Source organism: Urocitellus parryii, chromosome 13 (assembly GCF_045843805.1).
Source record: "Urocitellus parryii isolate mUroPar1 chromosome 13, mUroPar1.hap1, whole genome shotgun sequence".
Taxonomy (NCBI): Eukaryota; Metazoa; Chordata; class Mammalia; order Rodentia; family Sciuridae; genus Urocitellus; species Urocitellus parryii.
The window spans coordinates 77,933-103,005 of NC_135543.1; the positions used below are offsets into that span (position 1 = coordinate 77,933).

At 50.5% G+C, this 25,073-nt stretch overlaps 1 protein-coding gene across 1 annotated transcript in view; it reads left to right on the forward strand.

The window, feature by feature from the left end:
• Positions 1 to 4,190: 4,190 nt before the first annotated feature.
• Pard6g (par-6 family cell polarity regulator gamma) overlaps positions 4,191 to 25,073 on the forward strand; it is a 59,221-nt gene continuing 38,338 nt past the window's right edge. The window contains exon 1 of the mRNA XM_026381136.2: positions 4,191 to 4,422. Coding sequence (XP_026236921.2) covers positions 4,351 to 4,422 — 72 coding nt within the window. The 5' untranslated portion in view covers positions 4,191 to 4,350. The remainder of the gene's footprint in view (positions 4,423 to 25,073) is intronic.

Here is a 25,073-nt window from a genome sequence, read left to right on the forward strand (position 1 = left end):
AATTTTTATTTCAGGATTGGTCCCCGTTGGGCCTCAGATGTAAAGCCTACTCTCAAAACACACAGGCAGGCCAAGCACAGTGGCCAGGCACCAGTGTTACGCCTGTCCACAGACAGCCTCCTTAAGATGCTTCTGCATTTCCTCTGCATTGAGTCACTGAGGTTAAGCTGTGGAAATCAAATGCCTGCATCACCCTCTCTGGCACATGCCACACCCACAATGACTTTGCTGAAGGGGTCATTTTGGACATGAGCAGATGAGGCCCTGAGAAGCATGGCATCGTCCTCCCAGCAGGTGTGTTCCAGGGTAGCAGCCTCTAGTTATGTAGACAGGGTGGGTCTTATAGCCACACACCTCCATCATGGCACTGCAGTTTCGGGTGGCTTGATTTTAGGCACACACACTCAGCAGGCTTTTTTAAATACAGAGGACATAGGAAAGGTGTGGAAATCCCTTGTATCCTACCCAAGAGATAACTATGTTAGCCTAGGTGGATTTCCTCAATTTGGCATTGAGGTTGCTCCAGGTGGGTGACATGCAGATGCCACTCCACTGCTAGCAGAGTGCAGAAGGCCCTTACACCTGACTGAGCTGGCAGACAGCCCACCTCCTGGGGCAGGAAGGGATGGGCAGGGACCAGACTTCTGGCAGTAGCAACACACACAATGATGGCTGACCCCTCTTTGTGGAGCTGTCCTGGGCATTATCACCTCTTCAGCAGCAGCACTGGCCTCCACCAGCCAGCAGCACACCCTCTTTGACTATGGATGTGCCCCTGGGGGCACATCCTGTTAAGATGCCCCCCTGTTAAGATGCAGCATGCCCATGAAGTTTCCACCACTGCTGCACCTCACAGGGCCGCCTCCTGCTCAGACCTCCTGACCTGACACCCATCCTTCACCATAAGTAGTCCACTGAACTCTGCTGCCTAGTGCGCCCAACCCTTAGGCTGGTAATTCTGTTACCAGGGATCTTAAACACAATTTCTCTTTGTGTTTTGTTTTCTGAAAAGTGAAAAGCATAGTGAATTGCCAACCTCCTTTCTTTCTGACCTATGTGTTTGGGATTTTGAAGTCTCCTACAAATTTCATTGTGGATACTAACAACCCAAAGCATGCATTCTGCAGGTCTGTGCTCAGTTGGCAGCACTTTTGTTTTGTTTTGTTTGGGTACCAGGGATTGAACCCAGGGGCACTCAACCACTGAGCTACATCTCCAGCCCTATTTTGTATTTTATTTAAAGACAGGGTCTCACTGAGTTGCTTAGTGCCTTGCTTTTGCTGAGGTTGGCTTTAAACTCACCATCCTCCTGCCTCATCCTCCCTAGCCACTGGGATTATAGGCATATGCCACTGCACCCGACTCAGCAGTTTGTTTTTGAGTTGGGGTCTCACTGTGTTGCCCAGGCTGGCCTCAAACTCCTGGGCTCAAGCCACCCTCCTGACTCAGCCTCCCTGATGGCTGGGACTACAAGCATAGACTGTTCCAAAGGCATGAGAAATATGTGTATTTAACGGCCTAATAATTCAACACACCTGACTTTGGTCACTTCCAAAGACTGATTCTTTGAAACAATGGCTTAAGGAAGAGTAAGCCTGACTTGTCCCTATTTTCTTCCCCACTTTCTGACTGAGACCAGCCCACCAACAATTCCTCCTGAGGCTTCCATGACCCCTCTTGCTGTTTCTTATGCCAACCAAGTCCTGAGGGCAGCAGTGGTTAAGAGCTGGGTACAGCCCCTCTAGAACGTCCTTGTGCTCATAGGCCTAGGACCTCCTTCACAGAGCTCTCATTCAGCAGGTCTGGGTGGTGCCCTGCTGAGGAGCCCTAGGAGAGTGTTAGCCTGGGACCACACTCTGAGCCGTAGGGTTCCCACAGGATTCCAGAGAATGCTGCACCCCACCTGGTGCTCAAGGCCAGCCTGGGGACACTTACACCCTACCTTCCCATGGAAGGGCTGCTTGTTACCCAGAGCCCAAACCTGCAGTTTCCCCCCTTCCCTCCCCACTCCCAGAATGCTGTCCATTGCTCCACTTCGTCCGGGTTGGAGCTCCTCCCCTCACCATGCTCCTCCCTCTCCCACCCATAAACAAGGTTTCCCTAGATAGGGCAGCATGTGATCATGGAAGGCCTGACTCTTCCGAAGTCCAAAGACTGCATTCAGTTTTCAGAAGTTCCCCTTCAAAGAAAGCCACTCCTCTGCCCAGGCTGCTGTGGAGTGTGGCTCCCTGGCACTGTTCTCAGCTTGCTCACCCCACATGTGTCCATTTGGGAGTCCATCTACAAATCTGACTCTCTGCCGAGTCTGGTGCCTCTCTCATGGGTAGGCATTGTGACTCTGAGCCTTTATGGCCTAGCATTAGCCCCCTGGCCTGTAACAAGATAAATATGTAACAAAAGTAAATGAAAATTAAATTTGGGGGAATGAAGTTTGGCGATTTGTTCCAAAGGCATGAGAAATACGTGTATTTAATGGCCTAATAATTCAATTTTTAGGTGTTGATTTTCAATAAATGATACAAAACTAAGCAAATTTGGGAAACAGGGCATTATATGAAAACTAAGCATTGGAAACATCTTAAATATTCCGCAAAAATAGAATGATCATAAATCAAGCCTATGACATGAAGTTTTTTTTTTAATTTTTTTTAAAGAGAGAGTGAGAGAATTTTTTTTTAATATTTATTTTTCAGTTATCGGCGGACACAAGATCTTTGTTTGTATGTGGTGCTGAGGATCGAACCTGGGCTGCACGCATGCCAGGCGAGTGCGCTACCGCTTGAGCCACATCCCCAGCCCCTGACATAAAGTTTTAAATTGTGTTTTTTTGTTTGATTTGGTTTGTTTTGGTACCAGGGATTGAATTCAGGGGCACTCTACCACTTGGCCACATCCTCAGCCCTATTTTGTATTTTATTTAGAGACAGGGTCTCACTGAGTTGTTTAGCACCTTGATATTGCTGAGGGTGGCTTTGAACTCACAATCCTCCTGTCTCAGCTTCCGGACCGGCTGGGATTACAAGTTAAAATGTGTTTTCTAAAAACACAATGACAACGTTAATCATGCAACAAGCAGTGACAAAAGCAGGTTGCAAAACTGGACAAACAGCATGGTCACATTTCACGACATATGAATACACATGCAGAGAGGTGGAGGGCACCTACAGCACCCAGGTTTCAGGTGAGTGGAGTCCCACCACGTCAGGGATCTCTACTTTCGCCTCCTTGGATACACCATGTTTCTCGTGCAATGAGGTTATGGCAGCATTATAATTATGTAACTTGCAAATTACAAAAACTGGGAGAACACAACAGTCTTTTTATTGTTATTATTATTATTGTTTGCTTGGCTTTATGGCTGAGCCACATCCCCAGCCCTTTTCTTATTTTGACGTAGGGTCTGCTAAATTGTCCAGGCTGGCCTGGAACTTGCGGTCCCGCCTGAGGTCTCTGGGTAGCTGGGAGTACAGGCCTGCACCGTCGAGTCCGGTTTACAACCGTGTTTTTAAAACCCCGTTCTTTATCTGACTTCTTCACTAAGTCAAGAATCAGGCTGTATCTTGGTTTCTTTCACTCTTTCCGATGCTTATTAACAAGTCCTTAGGGACGTCGCTAATAATCGGTGCCACCTTTCTCCACATTTCTTCCTTTTTTATATTAGCTGCCTTCAAGTCTCCCTCTCATCAGAGGGGCGTTCTTACCTGTTCCTGTCCCGTTTCATTTGGCCTGAGCTTGACTGCGCCTTTTCTCCCACCTGCAGCCTGGCAGTTAGTGCGGGCAGGAGATGCCCACTGAGATCAGGTCTCCGCAGGTTCTCCCCAGCACCCTTATGAGTAATTACCCAAGACGACGGCAAGTGAGCTCCTTTCCCAGGCCTCCTTTGGAGGCAAACCAAACGAGTTCCTCCACCCGCCTCCCGCCCCGCAGGTCGGCGGTGCTTCTATTCCCAGGCTCCGGGAACGCGGAGAAACTTGACGTTACTGCGAACAGCAGTCGGGTGGGGGCGTAGCCGGGTCCTCCCGGGCTAGGGAAGGCGGGGAGGTGGGGAGGCAGGGTGCAAACAGGGCTTGGGGAGACAGGGAGGTGGAGAGGCGGGGCGTGAGGAGGCGGGGCGTGGGGAGGCGGAGCGGCGCGCACCAGCGTCCCCGCGCTCCTCCCGCGCGCGGCCCCTGGAGTCCCGGAGGCGCGCGGCCAGGCCAGCTCCGGCCCGCGGCACACCAGGCAACCCGTCGCCCCAGCGAGCGCGGGCCGGGGCCGGAGCCGGGCCGACGGCTGGGGGCGTCGCCCCCAAGAGTCTTTCTGCGGCCCCTGAGCTTTGAGGGCGAAACGAGACTGATCGGGGCCGAAACCATGAACCGGAGTTTTCACAAGTCTCAGACCCTGCGCTTGTACGACTGCAGCGCGGTGGAAGTCAAGAGCAAGGTAAGCCCAGGAGGGCTGCCCGACGATCTGCACCCCTCCCCTGGCAAACGATCGGGCTCCCCGCGGAGGGGGACCGGAGCGGAGGGGGAGGCGACCGGCGCCAACTTTCGAGCTCCGGCACCGCGCGCCACTGTGCGCTGGGTTCGTGGGATGTGCATGGGGGACCCCGGCCCTTCTTCCCGCCCCCTGCACAGACACAAAGCCTGGCAGCCTCAGGAGGGTCTTGTGGGGACTGAGGGCTGTCGGACAGTCAGTGCACGCTCCAGACCCGCTCCGCGAGAGCTGCTCTTTTGTTACACGGTAAGAGGCGACCCGGGCGCGCCACACGTTAAGGGAGGGCGGCGTTTCCGGGGCGAACTGGGGGACGGGACTGTGCGGATTCCGGGCTGTGGAGGGCCCGGGGAGGGACCCTGCTGTGCCGCCTCCTTGACTATGAAGAAGCCTCGTTACCAGCGAGGAGGCTGGTCGCTGGCTACAGGGGCAGGGCCGGGCCCGCCACCCAACCTGGCTCCGTGTACCAGATTCCCTGGCCCTGGTCGTGCCCCTAGCCCCCACCCCTGGGGCACGCCCCTGGCCGAGATCCAGCCACCCCCACCCCCAAACGTGCCCCCCCACTCAGACACCTCGCCCGGGAGTGCCCCCAACTCAGTTCACACCCCAAGTCTGAGACGGCCCCTGACCCATACATCCTCACCTCCGTGGGCGCTCAGACCTTGACCCGCTACAGGACGCGCATCCCCGGGCCAGACCCAGACCCCCACCCTGGGCGCGCCCCAGCTCCTGATGCCTGCGCCAGGCTGAGCGTGCCCTAACTTGCGGGCGCAGTGTGCGTGTCTGGGTAATTGGTTGATAGGATCTGGCGCTTCTGCCCTTTGCGGGGGCGGCTGCTTCTCAGCAGACTCTTTTGTCTGGGAGGGTCTCTGTGGTGGACGCACGGGGCAGAGGAGGAGCTGCGGTTACTCGTGGCCCTGTGGGAGAGGGGCCCTTAATCCTTTTGCTGACTGCTGCCGGAGAACTGAGTGGCCCGCTCACCCTTTCTGGCTGCGTACCCTTTCTCGGTAAAGTGAGGTGGAAGCTGCCAGAGTGGTGGGAAAGGGGCCGGGCCACTAGCTCTGTGTTCGTCTTGGGCACAGGACCAGTGTTTTCTCGCCTGGGCTCTGGGAAGGCGAGTCCCACCCTAGACTACAGGTGGCCCAAAGGATCCATCGGTGTAGGATTTCCAGGGCCCTCACAGGGGTTCGTCGGGGACCTAGCCAGGGGCATGGCCACATCCCGGAGTTGCGGGATTTCCTTTCCTCTTGGGAAGACGCAGTCATTTTTGGAATTCCTGCCCTTTCCCCAAATGCTAATTCGGTAATCCCTGTCATGCCCATCTTCTCTGGTCCAAACCCATAGATCCGGTGTGCTATCCATGGGTTGTGAAGGAAGGACCCGCAGTAGCAGAGGGAGTTTGAAGAATCTGCCCTATTGAGCTCTGGACAGTAGCCACTAAGCCCCTAGTGTTTGGGGTTTCTTGTTTTGAGATCATTGTAGTTCACCAACAGTTGTGAGAGAAAATAGACCCCAAGACTCTTCACCCTGCCTCCCCCAAAGCTGACATCTTATGTGACTGCCAACTGTGGATACCAGCACAGTGCTGAGTGCTCACTTGTGTGGCCACAGCTCAGTCAGGTACAGGGCCTTTCATCACAGGGACCTCTCCTGCTGCCTGTTGTTTCAATCTCAGTGAGTTGGTCAGTGTGGAACACTGTTCTGTGGTCAGTAGCTGTGTGAGGTGCCTTTTCAAACACAGCAAGGCCCGAGGTCAGATCTGGAGGTGCTCCCACTGGTCCTGACCCTGCAGTTCTGGAACTGGGCCTGTGCAGGCTGCCAGGGCTAGAGCAGGGATCTGCCTTTGCCTGTCCAGGGTGTTAGTCTGCCTGCCTCTTCCAGCCCTGCTCAGTGGAGAGGTGCTGCCCCATGCCCCACAGGAAACTCAAGTTCAAGAGCAGTGAGTGTCATGGCCGGAGTCTGGACTTGGGAGTCCTCAGGAGGCCTCATGGACCTGGGCCCCCTGAAGTAGCTGTCATATCTCCTCCTGTCACAAGGCCCGACTTGCTGCTTGTCAGAGGGCCCACATGGCTCTTCCTTCTGCACATGCCCTCCCACAGGTACTTACTGTGGAGTCTTCTCTGCAGAGAGTGACTGTTGTCACCATATAGGAGGCAGAACTTCATGAGATTAGGACTTAGTGCAACCTGGACGGAGCACCACAGAGCATGGCAGTCAGAGAGCTGAGTGGACCTGGGTCCTGCCACCTGCCACCTTTGGGGCTTTCAGACAAGTCATTTCACCTTCCCAGCTTCAGTTGTCTTGTGTAAAGTGAGCATCATATCTGATTTGCTTAGTTTCCAAGATGGAGAGAGTCAATGAATCTGAGAGCAATCTAAGACTGAGCAGAGCCCACCATGGCAAGAGCTCATTTCTGTGGATCAGGATCCATCCTCTGGCATTTCGAGATCTGGGCTGAAAAGTTCTTCAGGCCCTCTCATGTCTAAAATATATTAATTTAACCAATCTCTCACTCAGATTACTTTCAGTTTTTTTTTTTCCATAGTAAAACAGTGTTTTTAAGTCTTCACATAAAGGAGTGTGTGTGTGTGTGTGTGTGTGTGTGTGTGTGTGTGTGTGTGTGAGATGTGAAGATTATTGGTTCTGTTAAGTCAGTGCAGGGCTCTTATTGTTTGTTTAGGACAAACCCCTAGAAGTAAAATTACTTGGAAGAAAGGTATGCACATTTGTGGGCCTTTCTGTGTGTGTGTGTTTGTGTGATGCTGGGATCAAACCTGGGGCCTCTGTCATGCTAGGTAAGCACTTGGTATGCACATTTCTAAGGCTAATAAATATTGCCGAATGTTCTGGGCACTCATTTCTGCCAGTTTCTATGCTGTTTGATATCTGTCCATCCATCTCCCTCTCCTCTTCTTCTCCCAGTGCTGGGCATTTTCTCATACCTTCCAGACTATGTAAATAAAACCATGTCCCATTGTTTGAATTTGCATTTCTTGAGTGATTTGAAGGTTTTCACATGTATTGGCTATTTGTATACCTACTTTTAATTTTCTGCTCTTGTCTGTATCATTTTCCTATCAGTGGACTTTTTGAGTTATAAGAGCTGCTAATGCAGGTGGTGCTGAGTGGAGCTGGTGTCCTGACTTTAGAGGGGCCTTGCCCTCGGCATTAGCTCTGCACTCCCAAAGGGTGGGAATAAGCTGGCACAAGCTGATCCTGTGCTGGCTGGCCAGTCTGCTGGGGACATCTGGGCACAGTGCCTTATATTAGCATGTCTCCTCTGATCCCCAAGATATTATCGCTAGCTGATCTCATTGGCCACCATGGTGCTTCAGGGGCACACCCTTCCTTCTGAGATGAGACATGGGGTGAGATGGAGCCCAGGCCAGCCTCCCTATTGAGTGGCTGGGGACCTGCCTTCCGTGGGCCAGTTGAGAACTGCCTGGACACGGTTTGACTCATCTGTGTGTCAGTTACACCCTCTTAAGACTCTGGTTTGCTGTACTATGCATGTATGTGTTCAAACAGGTTCAGGGACTTGGTCTGGGAAGTGGCATCCAGAGGAGACTTGTCAGGAACCCAGGTAGCACCTCAGTCTGGGGGCATGGTGGCATCAGTGTATCCAGAAGGCTGCCCACCTCTTGTGGGTAGGATCTGAGTGGTAAAGCGTTCTGACAGCCTTCCTGGGGCACCACACCTGGGCAGGGGGTCAAGCCCTTTCCTAGGACCAAGGGCACTTCAGATACAGGGCGGAGTCCTCCCAATTTTATGGAAGGGGAGAGTGATGGTGGTAGAACTGCTGGGTGGCTGGGTTTGTCCAGTTGGCTGTTTCCATGTCAGATCCATGTCTATTCGCTCCCCAGTTCCTCTTGGCAGATTTTAGTTGTACATGAACCTGGGAGCCCAAGGAAGTGCTGGCTCCTTCACAGCTCATCACCCCACCCCACCCCTGCCAGCCTCTTCCCAGCGCACTCCAGGGCCCTTCTCTGCAGTTGCCCCTGAACACTGTCTACAGTTCAGAGGTTACGTTCTAGAACAATTCTTTTTTTTTTTTTTTTAATATTTATTCTTAAATTTAGGTAGGCGCTATCTTTATTTTACATTTATGTGGTGCTGAGGATTGAACCCAGTGCCTCGTGCATGCTAAGCGAGCGCTCTACCACTGAGCCACAACCCCAGCCCTCATTCTAGAACATTTCTTAATGTTTATTTAATGTTCCCCATATATATGTGCATATATGTGCCAGATGGGTTCCACATGTATTGCAAGTGTAAATGACAGTTCGTCAATCCCTGTGACAACCTGTAAGAAAGACTGTCTCACACTCTCATCATGCATAAAAAGACACTGGGCCACGGGCTCCTCTGACCTACCCAGGGTCATAAAGCTCAGCACAGGGTCTGAAGCCCACAGAACCCACAGCCTGACTCCAGCATCCACAGTTGGGCCACTGTCTGCTGTTGGTGGAGAAGGCTTGTGGCTCTTAGGAACTACAGACCATGGATTCCGGACCAAGGCATAGATACAGGTGTCCCAGCCGCCCCTCTGTAGTGTAAGAGGCCCTGGTTGTCCAGGTCTAGAGCTCACGGAAGCACTGGGAGTGTGCCTTGTGCTTAGGGAAAGAAGCTCCATCGTCCTTGCACACCTTAGGTTCCTGCCGCCAGCCTTTCAAGGAGGGCCTCTGTTTGGAGTCTGTTCTCTCAAGTCCAGTCCCACCCTCTGTCCATTCATTGGCTTATTTGCTTGCTCCTCGATTGAGCATCTGCCACATGCCAGGCACAGGGCCCTCGCTGGGATACAGAGACAGCCAGGGTTGACACCATCCCTGCCTCCGTAGAGCACGTGGCAGATGTGGCACAGTGGTGGGGTCCTTTATCACCACATTCAAATCCTTAACTTCGTAACTTTGTGAAGCCAGATGCCCCAGGGCCACCCGGTTGGCCCTCTGTCTAACAAGGCCAGCCTCCATGTTGAAGCCCTGGGGTTGCTCTCTGCCTCTATGACAGAGAGGCCTACCAGGCTGGCTGGCTCAGGTCTGGGGTTGGCTCCTCTGGCGGGTGCAAGGCTCCTGCATGGGTCTTGCCTCCTCTGGGGCTTTTCAGTCTTCCCCTCATGTGTTTTCTGGGTTTAGCACACTGGGAGGCCAGAAAGTTAACAGGATTCCTCAGATTCTCCAAGGGAAGATTCAGCATCTAACATGTGAAAAGTGGTGCTCAATAGGCAATAGGCACCCAATAAATGTCTGTTCAGTTGATTCAACTGAGAAATGACTGGATATTCCTGTTAGCTACTAATTCACAAATGGTCTGTTAGGCTACTTTAGGAAATACCTACTTTTTAAAGAAAGTGATGAGTACTTAGTTACAGTTGGCTTATGGTCACAGCGTCTCTGAGAAAGGCTGGTGCCTTGCCCCTCCCTGCTTGTCAAGGTGGTTAAGCTAGTGCCATGGGTCAGTGGTGGGCAGGGCTGGAAAAGATGAGCTCGACCAGGCATACAACTTAGGAAGCTGAAACTCCACCACTGTTTCTGCTGCTGTTGGGTCTCCTGACTTCCGAGTGCTCTGCATGGCCAGCTCTGTGTCTCCAAGATCCAGCACTGTCGGCTTCTTCCAGCAGATCCCTGGGGGTCAGGACCACTTCCTGGGCAGACATTTGGGAGTGCTCTACCCTGTCATTCCCTGCTCCTGGGGTCTGGGCTGGGCTGCCCTGCCCCACCTCTCCTGAGCTTCATCTCAGCCTGTCCATCCAGAGCATTAAGCACTTGAAACCTCAGGGCCTTCTCCATTTCCATGCTATCTGTGCTCTGTCTTCACTGTGGGAGTGACCTCAGCACCACCTGCAGCCTAGCACTGAGTTGTCTTTGCACATAGACTGTGCCCCCTGCCTGGATTTAGGGTGGAGCTGTGGCTGTGGCAGGTCTGAGGACACAGGAATCCCAGAAGGACTCAATCACACTTATTAAGTACTTGTGGATTAATTAAAGCAAATCATTAAGTTTGCTCTCCAGAATTTAGGGCTCCTGCTTATGTGTGAAGTTTCCATAGCCTTCCATTCAATGCTGAGGTCGAGTGGTTACTTTTGCGGGTCTCTTGGCCATCCCTGAGTCCACAGCAGCGGGGCATTGTGGGGAAGCGGGTTGGGAGCAGAGCTGAGAGTTCTGCTTTTTCTGCCCTCGTGGACCCCACGAGGCTCCATTCTTACACTCTTGCTTCAGGATGTCACTGCTACATATCAGGGGAACTGCCTTCTGAGTGAATGTGTCTGCTTTCTACCTTACATCATCGGTACTCCTGTCAAAGGCTGGATTAGGAATCAGTGAGTCCATGGCCACAGATCTTTACTGAGACAGGATGGATGGACTAAGACACCCAGACCCAGAGTGCTTCCCCTCAGTGACTCCTTTTGGGGACGTATGCTGGTGTGAAAGGGCCAAGAGGAACCTAGGACCCTTAATGTGATTGCTTTGGGTGGTAAGCTATTCTAGAGGAATCTAGATATGAAAGCCATATTAGTGTCCTGTTCTCTATGGGCAAGGGACATGCACCACTGGCTGCCCACCCCCCACATTCCTAACTCACTTCCTCGCTGTTCCGACAGAGTGTCACTGTGTGACACAATATACTTTTCTGCCTTCTGTGGAGGTGGTGGCCCCTCACCCCACCCTGTGACTGCAGCTCCCTGGGGCCTACCAACACCGGTACGGTGGCAGCCACCCAGTCTGGGCTGAAGCTGAGCGGTTGCTGAATTGGACCGTGTCATGCAGGTGCTCGGTTATGTCTGAAAACTTCGCAGGAACATGCCTCTTGCTGGAGGTGGCATTGTTTGCCTCAAGATGACCCCATGTCTGAACAGTGGTGGCTGCAGATGTCAGGTAGCCTGTTGTGAGAAGCAGTGCCTTGAGAAAGCCCCATCCCACCTCCTGAGGTCACGAGCCCTGCGGCCCTCCATGTGAGCTCTGTCTCTTGAGGGTCCTGCTGCTTTTGCTCAGGGATGTGGCCTCACCACTCTGGGAGGGGCAAGAGGCTTGAAGGTGCCTCTCTCGGCTTAGGCAGTGGTCACAGCCTGGCCGAGGATCCGCACCGGGTGCTGAGTCGCTAAGATGTGCCGTTGTGAGGTTGCCCCAGGTTCTTTCTGCAGCCTGTTTCTATGGGCCCCTCCCTGCCCCAGAAGCCTGATCAGGCCTGTGGGAGAAGCTGCCACCCAGGAGGGTCCAGGTGTGGGTGGCACTTCTGAGTGAAGCTGTATATTAGGCTCCTTTCTCTAGAAGTACCTGCCATGTGCTGGGCAGAGTCTGTTGCTGCTCTTGACCCCTTATGTGGTAGAGTTTCCCACCTGGAGAGCTGAGGACCCTGAGGCTCAGCAAGGCAGAGCCATTAAGTCGCAGCTCTGAATTGCAACACCACCCTACATGTGACTAGTCCCTTACCCTGCCTCCACCTCAGGAGAAACAGACAACACCTGCTGCGCTGAGGTCAGTGTCCCCCACCTCCCTTCTCAGTGTCTCCGGACACCGACTTGGGGCTGGGCTGCTTCCTAAATGCCTCCTGCATCCTGTGAGATCCCCTCTCCTCAGCAGTCAGGGCCTTTGATCCTTCCATGAGTGTTGGCATGGGGTATGTCTGGCCCTGTGCAGTCTGTCTGGCGGATGCAGGGAGTGCAGACCAGGAGCACAGGCCTGGCCACCTCACCCACTTCCTTTTGTGCTGCAGTGGCTCTCTGTGGCTGGTCTGGAGCATTACTGATCCCTTCAGATCCAGGCACGGAAGGTCACTTACAAAGGCCCACCAGAGCGCACCACTTCCACCCAGAACTGCAGGCTCCAGTCACTCATGGAGTTACAATAAACCCTTTTTATTTTGAAAAATGACCTTAAAAATAGCTGCCTTTCCACAAGGAAAGGGACAGGCTGAGCAGACTAAGGCTGCTCCTGAGAAGTCAGGACCCATGTTCAGCTGAAGTCGTATCCCACAGTGCGAGCCAGCCACACAGCTGCTATGTCACAGATGCATACACACATGTGCAAGTTTGGGTCCTGAGGTTGAGCAGCACCTGGGAGAGCAGGCACAGTGTACTTCTCCAGGCCTCAGGGAACAAGCAGCTCAGGAGAGGTCTCACTCTCCCATGTCACATAGTGTGAGTACCAGAACGCATTCTTGTCACACTCACAGCGGCCTTTCAAGAAATGTGTCCTCATCCCTGTTCTACCAGGTAGGCACAGGCTCAGAACTTAACACCTGGTCCAGAGTTGCAATGCCAGCATGTGAACCTGTAGCCTGGCTCCACCCAACTTGGCCCTGATGTCTCTTAGCCCCTCTCCAGCGCTCTGCCCGGAAACCACCCAACTCTTCCACGTATCATGAGCGCACATTGGAATGTGCCCAGTTTCCTCTGCAGGCCAGGTTCCAGCCATGGAATGACTTCTCGGGAAAGTCCCATAAAGGTGGGTCAGATGAGCAGGCCCCAGGCACCCAGACCTTGGCTGGCCCTAGCCCCCAGGTCTCTCTGGGACCTCCTGTGCCCAGCTTCTGAGCAGTCCCCTCTGTGCTTACTACTCCCTTGTAGACAGCCCCTCTCATCCACACCCAGTTGTCTTCTTCCATCTGGGGGGTCCCTTACTCCTGACCACCCCCAACCACTGGAGCACTCCAGGTTCTGTCTTAGTGCTCCCTGGAATGTGGCTTTCACTTTCCCATTCCTAGCCTTGTGACTTCTAGGCTAGGTCTTCTCTTCTGCTCTGTGAAATGGGGACAGTGACACCTTTCCAAACAGGCTTGGTGTCAGGACTGAAGGCCACGCACATGAGGCCTGGTACTGACTTTGTGGTCCTGCATGTCTCTGGGCCTCTTCTGACACCAACCCAGCCTACATTCACAGTAGGCACCAAGCTACAGAGCACACAAAGCACACGGAAGGCCAACAGCAGGCCTGTGGGCAGGGTACGTGGCCTCACAGGGGCCACAGGTGGGGCACAGGTGGGCTCTTGCATCAGCAGGCACCTGGGTATCTCATGCTCCATGCAGTAATGGCCCAGACAGTTCTGTAGGTGTGACTGTGGCACCACTATCACCCTGGGCCGTAGGGGGTGGACAAGGCACAGGAAGGGGCCAGGTCCCACCCTGCCTGACTCACAGCCTGTGGCCTGATTTTAAATGTGTCCCAACGCGTCAGCCAGGAAGTCATCCCACGGCACACCACTGCCCGGTCCCACGCTCCGACAGATAGCTCATTGGTTGACAGCTTGTTTCTTGTTAGCCTGCTGCCTCCTCTTTTCCTGCATAGAGTTCTTTCCAGTTCTCTATAGGGCATGTGCATGCACACACACTGATAGGTTCTGCCCCTCGAAATTCTGGGGAAGCTCCTGCCCACCAGACACACACACACACACACACACACACACACACACACACACACAAGAGCATTCGTAGCGCGGATGTGTGGGTGTGACTGGTGGTCCAGCCTCTGTCCCCCTTCCTGAAGATTCTGCTCTGGGCCAAGTCTCTGACAGTCTAAGATGGCTCTGCAGTTAGAGCTGGGCACTGAGAAAGGAGAGCCTTCTTCCTCTGGGGGATGCTCTGGTGGTCCCAGGACCCACCTCCTAGGAGAGCGGAACACCAGAGGTGACTGTCCGTCTCAGCACCTGTCTGTGCTTGCCTTTCTGCCCACCACGGTGGGCCCTGTGTGCTGTCCTTGCTGCTCTGGTCTGGGCTGTGCAGGCTCAGTTGACACTCCGTGTGCACCCACTCTTTCCCCTCCTTACACGCCTAATTTAAGTCAGAGCCTGGGTGGACGGCTGCTCCACTGGAGTCCCTGTCTGTAACCGTGTGCCTACTGTTTAATACCCTGCTGGCCAGCACACCCCCAGGCCCCGGAAGGCAGGTGGTGGTCGTTCAGCACCACATACCCACCCCAGCTCAGGCCAGGCTTAGCTGGCATTCAAGACAGTCCTGTTGAATGAATGCATCCTAGCTGCTGACAGCGGGTCCTTGGTCCTCAGAGCACAGGCCAGGCACTGCTCCAGGAGAAGGGGACTGAGGTCTTGTGCCTACAGAGCTCCGGAGGATGCTGGTGCTGCTGGCTCAAGGGACACCTGCAGGAGCAAGCCCTGGACCTCCTGATCCCTGCCGGGGCCCAGCAGGCCCGGACTCTGTTGGTCTTTTGGGGCTCCTGGATCAGACAGGATTCCCAGCTTGGGTGTGGCACCTTGTACCATCCTGTCAGTTTCCCACCCATTTGAGATCACACAGCCAGTTCAGCATTGTGTTCTGTTTTTCGCACTCACGTGGTGTAAAGAATTCCTTGAGTTCTCTAAACCCTCTTTCTTCTCTGTCTCTCACTCTCATTCTTTGTCTCTTTCATCTTTCTTTCTTTCTCTTTCTTGACAGGATCTGGCAGAGCTGCCCAGGCCAGGAACTTGAGGATAAGAGGATGTGCCGTCACCCAGGCTTAAACCCTCTTAAATATCACTTCTCTTGACTTCATCATATTTCTGGGAACCTGCCGTTTCGTTTCTTTTCTTTTTTTAAAGAGAGAGAGAGAGAGAATTTTAATATTTATTTTTTAGTTTTCGGCGGACACAACATCTTTGTTGGTATGTGGTGCTGAGGATCGAACCCAGGCCTCACGCCTGCCAAGCGAGCGCGCTACCGCTTGAGCCACACCCCCAGCCCCTGCCGTTTTACACTATTGTAAATATTGTGATGAGCATTTTCTGTGGGAATTTCTGTAGGAGCTTGTGATGACCTGAGATCATCCTCACCAAGGGTCTGGGGCAGGGCCTATCACCTGGGTGGGGCCTAGCACATGGGATAGGCCCTCACAGGGAGAGGCTGGGTCTCAAAGTTGGGGGCACCCAGCACAGGTGAGGTGGGGTCCCATCTAGGGGTGCATCCTCATGGTCCAAGGTAGTGACCTGGAAACAGCACTGTAGATGGTTTAAAGTCTGTAGAGACCACCAGGGGAAAGGAGGAGGAGAGGGAAAGGGGAAATGCTGAGGAAGCATATTGACTAAGTCACATTATTATATCACGTGGGTATAAATTTGCAAAAGCAAATCTCATTATTATGTAAAATTATAATGCACCAATAAAACTATGGGAAGAAGACTATAGAACTATAAAAATGAAAAGTGTTCTTCGTGTGTGGAAGGATGGGAGTGCCTTTTGCTCAAGATGAATTTGGTATCTAAAGAGAGGGCTTTGCAGAGCAGGCCTGAAGGCAGCATCCTAGCGACTTTCCCCAGGTCCAGAACAGTCCAGAGCAGGGGCTTTAGCCTGGCCATTCATTTGGGGCCTTTTCTTCCTCTTAGCTACTCTGCCTTCCCCAGTGCAGAGACCTGCTGTGGGGGCCTGTAGTCCTTAGAGCCAAGAAGGTTGAACCAGAGTTAAGTCTAGGGTACCAAATGCGAGGATGGAAGGAGGATCCTTTGAATCACATTAGAGGCTCTCTGCCCCTACCACCTGCCTCCCCCCAGTCCTGCCTCTGCACTGCCCTCCTCCTTCTAACTCTGTGCACTTTCCTGATGCACAGGTACACATGCCTTTCCAATGAGTGCAACCTACCTCCTGTTCCTCTTTGAGGCTGGAGTGACGGAGTGGGGGGAAGTTCCCATGGCAGAGCCCGGTGATGGATGTGGAGGTGCAGGAGGGAAGGTAGCACTTCCGCCTATAGGGACTCAGGGCTTTCCTCAGGAGCCTGTGACTGGCCTTGGCGCACCCTGGCAGGCAAGACATCATGAGCCAGGCCAGAAGTGGGCCAGAGAACCTGGGATGGCATCCATGAGGCTAGCTCCATGCTGTTGGGAAAAGAGGGATGGAGAGCAGGCCGCAGGTGGAGAGCACAGGCCCCTTGGTATGAGCAACAGGGGAGAGCTGGGAGCCTGAGACCCACCACAGCTTCAGGAGGCTAGAGGACAGAGTGGCCCTTGTGCTGCAGGGGTCTGGGGCACAGGGCGATGGGGCAGACACTGCTGCACATGAGCTGGTGCGTGGCCGAGCAGGGCCAAGGCTGTGGCAGTGCACATGTGCAGGGCAGGGCTGATGGGACTCAGCTAGAAGAACACAACCCTTTCATGACTGTGCAGAGTAGCATCCTGTCCTTCTGTTCATGACATTCTCAGCCAACATCAACTTTAAAAAGTTCTAGAGTTTTAGTCTAAAGCTGGTTGACAGATTTAATTCATTAGTTCAGTGAAGATCACTGCAGAGTTGGGGAGGTCCTGCCACTTGTAAGGGGGATTAAGACTCTGAAATGTGCAACTGCTTGGGGTTTGGGAGGTGGCCTGGTCTTTTGGCTGGCGAAGACTGCCCAGTTTCTGTGGCCTGTGCTAGCCAGTGTGACGCAGATGGTGACCATCTCTGTGGCGCTTAGAAGCCAGGAGCCAAGTGATGTAACCTTTCTGAAGTTTGGGGGCATCTAAAGCCGGGGCATCTGCCCCAGAGCACCATGGCATCCAGCAAGGAATGTTTCCACAGTCTACCAGTCCAGCAGCCCACACGTTGGGGACCGTTGGCTGCTGTTGTTCAAAGGCTTGCAACCCAGGTTTGTTTCTATCTTAAGCACAAAATACCTTTTGAAGAGTGCATAAAAGCTACAACCACTGGTTGTCTGTGAGGTGGGGACCTGGGGAGGCTCCAGAATGCCTCTTGAATTTCAAGTTGTGTGGCTGTATTCCTGTCCAGAACATAAAGAGAAACCATGTGTGTGATCTTCATCTTAAAGTGTGCTCAGGAACCCCAAGGATGCTCTGTGAGCATGTTGGGTGGTTTCTGTGTGGTGGGGGTGCAGTTGCCTTAGTGGGTATCTTTGTGGGCCCTCAATAGCAGCCCCAGAGAACTGAGCTACCCAGCAACGGTGCCCAGGGCTCAGGCACGTGAGCCTTATTGGGTCTATGGGAGGCACCATGCCTGGAGTCCCCACTATGGGGAACTCTGGAGTGTCGCTTTCTGCCAGTTCGCACGAGCACATGTGATTAGCTTCTCTGACCACCTCAGGTGAGCGCTACCTTGGTCTGGGTGCAGAAGAGGAAAGAACACTTTAAAAACAGCAGAGCGCTTGGAGGAAATGACCAAAGGTAGTAGAAAGTCAGAAACTGCCTTCATCTTAATCCTGCTTGTCCATGAAAACCAACCCGAGAAGGAGGCAAGCAGGAGCAAGTCAGCACAGCAGAGGGGCAGAGAGCCAGGGCCAGCCCCCCACCGGGCCTCCTGGCTGGGCCCTCTGTAAAGGGGCCAGGCTGCCTGTCCAAAGGTCAGCAGCTGCGCATGTGCACCTCATGCCTGCACACCAGCAGTAGAGTCAGTGGGAGGCCGCTCCCCCAGGCACTGAAGGACAGCAGAGGACCCAGGCCCCAAGTGCCCCCTATACAAGACTGCAGCCTGCAAGGACAGGACTGTTGATAGTTCTTGCTCCTCTGAACCCTGGTGAGGAAGACACAGCCAGGCTCAGCATGAGGGGGCAGCTGCTTCACAGACTCAGGGAGCACGTTGGGGTCCATGTCCAGCAGGAGCTGCACCTGGCTCAGCAAGACGGTTTTAAGTAAATAGTAGCTAAGTTGGGGATGAAACCTGGGACCATGTTTCCAGGGGTGAGAGAGTGCCTGTGTGGCTGGGCTGCAAGTGGCTCCGTTTGTGATGCAGAGCGCTCTGGAGCGGCAGCAATCAGGGTCTTCTTTCCAGTCTAGAATCAAGCCCCTCTATGAACAGCTTCTCACGCTCCCCAAGTCCCCAGCAGAGGAGCTTGGAAGGACACCTCCAACCGAGACATTAATGATCTAATTGAGGGCACAAAAACAGCGAGGCAGACTCATAGTACACTGAAGTGGGCCCAGGAGGGCCCACAGCCAGAGACCCGCACCAGGAAGGTTCGCCAGCCAAGCCAGGACTGAGGGTATCTCAGGCAGGCCAGAATTGGGGACTTTTTCTGTCCTTTTAGATAGAAAAATATAGATTCTTTCTAGTCATTCATGCTCTGAAATAAATGTTTCTATACAGAATCAATTTGTTTAAATGTAGGTACATTTAGATACCCCTTAGATATTAAAATAAATAAAATTTTACATATTAAATATCTTTTAACCTGAAAGATAAGAAGCGATCATGGTCATGTCAATGTGTTATTCTTGGGACGACACCCTGAATGGGAACAGAGTCATGTCGTCAGAGCCCTGTGGCTCCAGAAGCTTCGCTCATGTGAAGCCCTAGTCTCGACCTTGGAGAAGGGGGTGCAGGACACTAGGAGTCTGGGGTCAGGGTGGGGACCGTGTCTGAGGGAAGGCACGTTCTACCCTGCTCTGGCGCCTGCCATCTGTCTTCTCACCCTCCACGCTGGGACCTCTTTGAACCGGAAAAGTTCACCCCACCTGCTGGGCCTTCCCAGCAGCCCAGAGGAGGGGGCCCTGGCTCCCCTGAGTCCTGGCTGTGCCGACAGCAGGTGCTGGGACCTCTCCTGGTCCTTCCTGGGTGCCTGGGGACAGCAGGTGCTGGGACCTCTCCTGGTCCTTCCTGGGTGCCTGGGGACAGCAGGTGCTGGGACCTCTCCTGGTCCTTCCTGGGTGCCTGGGGACAGCAGGTGCTGGGACCTCTCCTGGTCCTTCCTGGGTGCCTGGGGACAGCAGGTGCTGGGACCTCTCCTGGTCCTTCCTGGGTTCCTGGGGACAGCAGGTGCTGGGACCCCTCTTAGTCCTGCCTGTGTGCCTGGGGACAGCAGGTGCTGGGACCTCTCCTGGTCCTTCCTGGGTGCCTGGTGACAGCAGGTGCTGGGACCTCTCCTGGTCCTTCCTGGGTGCCTGGTGACAGCAGGTGCTGGGACCCCTCTTAGTCCTGCCTGTGTGCCTGGGGACAGCAGGTGCTGGGACCTCTCCTGGTCCTTCCTGGGTTCCTGGGGACAGCAGGTGCTGGGACCCCTCTTAATCCTGCCTGTGTGCCTGGGGACAGCAGGTGCTGGGACCTCTCCTGGTCCTTCCTGGGTGCCTGGTCCACCCAGTTCTCTCCAGAGCCTCCTTCTGTATCTCCATATTTCTGAACATGGTTTTCAATCAGCTTTCAATTTAGCTGTGTGCCAACTGAAAAAAAAAATCATCTTAAGATAAACCTTCTTAAAAATAACAACTCTATAAGCTATAATTAATGTGAAATAAAATTCACACCTTTAAAGTATAACGTTGGTTGGTTTTTAGTAGTCAGAGTTGTGTAGTCATTACCACTATCTAATTTTAGAACATTTTCTTCACCCAAAAAGAAGCCCTTGGGGCACAGACCCCTTGGCAGCTCCCTCCTCCAGCCTGTGGCAGGGCTGCCACTCTTCCTGCCTGCCGATTGCCTGCTCTGGGTGGTTCACGGGAGTGGATGCACATGCTGCCTGGGTTTTGTAGCTGGTACCTTCACCTGGCCAGATGCTCTTGAGGTTATTCTTTGCTGTAGTGCAGACTAGTGCTTCAGGCCTCATTGTGACTAGGTCATGTCTGGGTGCAGGCCTCCGCATGTCGTGTTCATCCATTCTTCAGTAGTGGACCTTCGCCTTGTCTTCACTCTGGGTGATGGTGTCGTGACTCATGCCCATGTTTCCGTGTGGACAAGCGCATTCATTATTTTTTTTGAGGGGAGGATATGCCTGAGAGAGAAGTTATTGGGTCATGTGGTAATTCTGTTTGATTTTTTTTTCACAGCTTTCTTTTTAAATAGTTGTACACAATATTTTTATTTTGTTTATTTTTATGTGGTGCTGAGGATCACACCCAGGGCCTCAAACATGCTAGGCAAGCTCTCTACTGAATCAGGAAGCATGAGCCTCCAACTCCACTCTTTTTCAAGATCTTTTTGGATATATTGGGTTCTTTGTATTTCCAAAAAGTTTAGGGCCATGTTGCCAATTACTGCAAAAAAGGCATCTAAAATTTTTTTTGTCATTCTTTTTTTAAAAATTTTTATTATTAGTTGTTCAAAACATTACATAGTTCTTGACATATCATATTTCATACATTTGATTCAAGTGGGTTATGAACTCCCATCTTTCCCCCTATACAGATAGCAGAATCACATCGGTTACACATCCACTGTTTTACATACTGCCATACTAGTGTCTGTTGTGTTCTGCTGCCCTTCCTATCCTCCACTATCCCCCCTCCCCTCCCCTCCCCTCCCATCTTCTCTCTCTACCCCATCTACTGTAATTCATTTCTCCCCCTTGTTTTTTTTCCCTTTCCCCTCACTTCCTCTTATATGTAATTTTGTATAACAATGAGGGTCTCCTTCCATTTCCATGCAATTTCCCTTCTCTCTCCCTTTCCCTCCCACCTCTCATCCCTGTTTAATGTTAATCTTCTCATGCTCTTCCTCCCTGCTCTGTTCTTAGTTGTTCTCCTTATATCAAAGAAGACATTTGGCATTTGCTTTTTAGGGATTGGCTAGCTTCACTTAGCATAATCTGCTCTAGTGCCATCCATTTCCCTGCAAATTCCATGATTTTGTCATTTTTTAAGTGCAGAGTAATACTCCATTGTGTATAAATGCCACATTTTTTTTATCCATTCATCTATTGAAGGGCATCTAGGGCATCTAGGTTGGTTCCACAGTCTAGTTATTGTGAATTGTGCTGCTATGAACATCGATGTAGCAGTATCGCTATAGTACGCTCTTTTAAGGTCTTTAGGGAATAGTCCAAGAAGAGGAATAGCTGGGTCAAATGGTGGTTCCATTCCCAGCTTTCCCAGGAATCTCCATACTGCTTTCCAAATTGAAGGCATCTAAAATTTTGATTTTAGATTTGCATTGAACCTGTCAATCAGTTTGGCCATTTGAACAACATTAAGACTGCTAATTGATGAACAATAGAATGTCGACCTGTCCATTTAGATCTTCTTTAATATTTTGACACCATTCTGTAATTTTCCATGTGCAAGTTTTCACTTCTCTTGTTAATTTTATTCCTAAATATTTTATCCTTTTAATATTGTTGTTAATTTGTCAGATTTGTTTTCTTAATTTCATTTTCAGGTTGCTCGTTGCTACTGTGTGCAGGGTTTATTTTTGCATATTGATTTGTTAGCACTGGCAAACGTTTTTCTAGATTCCTGGGACTTCCTATATACAATGCGTGCCTTCAGTGAATAGAGTCGTTGCCACTTCTTCCCTTCAGTCTGGTGTGCTTGTTTCTTCCCTAACTGTCCTCTGTAGAGCCTCTCTGGCAGCATTAATCACAAGACGTGACAGTGGGTCTCAGGGCATTGTCTCTTTAACCATTGAGTCTGGCATTGTCTGTGAGTCTTCATAGAAGTCCTCTATGAGGCTGAGGAATTTCCCTTCTGTTCCTAGTTTGTTGAGTATTTTCATCATAAAAAGATGTGTTTTGCAGCTGGGGTTGTGGCTCAGCGGCAGAGCACTTGCTAGCACATGTGAGGTACTGGGTTTGATCCTCAGTACCACATAAAAAAATAAATAAAATAAAGGTATTGTGTCCAACTACAACTAAAAAAATGTTTTTAAGAAGATGTGTTTTAGGGTTGGGGTTGTGGCTCAGTGGTAGAGCGCTCGCCTAGCATGCAGGAGGCACTGAGTTCGATCCTCAGCACCACATAAATGTAAAATAAAAATATTGTGTCCACCTAAAACTTAAAAAATAAATATATTTTTTAAAAAGATGTGTTTTACTTTTTTTTATCTGTTGTGGTGATTGAATGGCTTTTGTCCATTAATACACAAGTATGACATTAAACCAACCTTGCATTTCTGTGATAAATCTCACTGGTCATGGCGTGTAGTTCTATTTAGATGTTTTGGGGTTTTTTTGTTTGTTTGTTTTTAAATATTTATTTTTTAGTTGTAGTTGGACAAAATACCTTTATTTTGTTTATTTATTTATTTTTTATGTGGTGCTAAGGACCGAACCCAGGGCCTCGCACGTGCAAGGCGAGTGCTCTACTGCCGAGCCACAACCCAGGCCCCTATTCAGATGTTTGGATATGATTTACTAATATTTTGTGGGGACTTTTGCAATTCTTCATAATGGATGTTGGTGTGTGCTTTTCTCCTCTTGAGGTTTCTTTTTCTGGTTTTGGTATCAAGGTAAAACTGGTGTCACAGAATAAATTGGGACTCATTTTTTCCTCTGATTTTTGAAAGAGTTTATGAAGGAATGGTACTAATTTTGTAGACATTTAGTATAATTTCCCAATCAAGCCATCTGGGCCTGGACTTTTCTTTGTGGGAGTTTTTTAATTCGTAAATTCAGCCTCCTTACTTGTTGTAAGGTTTTTGAGATTTTCTGTTTCTTTTTGAGTTAATCTGGTATTTGTGTCTTTATAAGAATCTGTCCGTGTCATCTAGGTTATCCAATTTTGGCATATAGTTACTCATAGTATTTCAGAATAATCTTTTTTAAAAAATAAAATCTCATTTTAGAACAGTTTCAGATTTGTGGGGAAATTGCAAAGATAATACAGAGAGTTTCCAGACACGCCATGTTCAGTTCCTGCTTTTAACCTCTCATTTTGATCATTGGTGGCCCACTGCCACTGCACTAGCAGAAACTGAGTTGGTGTTTGTTCCTCAGGTTTCCCTGGCCTTTACCTGCAGACCTTTCTGACCTGATGTTCCAAAATCTGACCCTGAAAACCACACTCTATGGGGTTGTGACGTCTCCCTGTGCTCCCTCAGGCTTACCTTGCTTCCGATGACCTGTTAGTTTTGATCGAGGAGGACTGGTCTGATATTTTGTGGAATCTCTCTCAGTTGGGATTTGTCTGTTGGTTTTTCAGTGTTAGAATGGGACTGTGGACTTTAGGGAGAAGGACCACCATGATATAGTGCCACTTTCATCACTTGTTACTGATGTGATGTGTGTAGTGCTAAAGATTTGCTAATTTTGTTGATCTTTTCAAAGACCCAACTTTTGGCTTGTTATTTTCTCTAGCTTTTCTAGCTTTTATTCTATTTATTTCTGTTCTGATCTTTATTTTATTTATTTATTTTTTTAGAGAGAGAGAGAGAGAACTTTTTTAATATTCATTTATATTTTTTTAGTTCTCGGCGGACACAACATCTTTGTTTGTATGTGGTGCTGAAGATCGAACCCAGGCCGCACGCATGCCGGGCGAGCGCGATACCGCTTGAGCCACACCCCCAGCCCCTGTTCTGGTCTTTATTATTTCCCACTTTCTGCTTGCTGTGGGTTAGGTTGTCTCTCCCCCCCACCCCACCTACCTTCCTCCTCGTTTCTAAGGACAGAAGTTGAACTTACTGATGAAGTGTTTCTTTTTTAATATAGGTGTTTACAGCTATAAATTTGCCTATAAGCCCTGTGTTAGCTGCAGTCCAAAGTTTTGATATAGTGTATTTTAATTAATCTCTATTTTATAGATTTATCCTGGTGATTCTTTCTTTAATCCACATGTTATGGAGGAGTGTGTTGTTTAATTTCCACATATTTGTAAAACTGAACCCCCCATTTTTATCATCCTATTTCAGGAATAATAATAAGTGTGATTATTAAAGTAATACGAGCAACACTTCCCTTGGCTGGAAGCTGTAGAAAAGAAGGAACTGCATGTCTTTCCATGTAGCCCAAGTGTCTCTGAGGACCCCATGCTTCCTAGAAGGAGGAGCTCAGGCTCCTGTTCACTTCTTGCCTCTGCCTGGGGTTAGCCGTTCTGCCCTGGGAGCCCTGGATCCTTTTAGGCCTAAATGATGGAGCCTGAATCAGGTACTGGGGGTGAGGGTGAGCATTTTGATTCTTTGTCTACTGATCTGCCTGCTGACCCAGCCAGGCACAGCAAGGCAAGCTTACCTAAAACCTCTCTTAATAAGTACTGGTTTTGGATTGAATCCAGTTACTGGTTTAGAGGGAGACCATCTCCCAGGATAGGCAACCCTTAGCAGCATGTTGTGGGGCCGAAGAGGTTGGAGTGGTACCTTGTCGAAGCCCCCGTGTAAACCAACATTCAAACCAGACTCTGAGCGCAAGGGAGTGGCCAGGCTCCCAGCAGACTTCATGGTGGTTTGGGTCGTGGTCTTCCAACATTGTGAGCCCACTAAGGAATTTTGTAAAACTACCAAGAGGTGGTTGCAGCTCAGTGGCAGAGGGTGTGTCTAGAGTCTAACTCCACAGGGGATAATATACTTTAATGCTAGCATCTAAATTTTTTGAAATATAAATAGTACAAAGGATATAATTTCCACCATGCTGTAAATATTTCACTTAAAAATAAAGCTTTTTAGCATGTGATCTTTTAAATATAGTGAGTGACGTCTGAAATCTGTAGTGATTTGATACCACCAGCAGATGTTTTAAAATAGGATGGATAGGCTCTTTGCAATGAACAGAAATTGTACGTGAAAAAGTTTTTTCTCCTTGATTCCTTCTTTCTATTACTCTCCCAAGAGATTCTGTTCTATTATTTTTTGCCTTAAAAATGTATGCTTAATTATCTGAAACAATAATATATGCTTTTCTCTGCAAAAACAATATTTGTTTTTAATGTTGATATTAAAAGTTCTCTGATGGGGCTGTAAGGCTCTGTGCTTTAGAGTTACTTCTACAGTTGGGAAGTTTTAGTGCTCAAGACCAAAAGTTCTAGAGATCCAATGCACTGCAATTGACATTCTAGAAT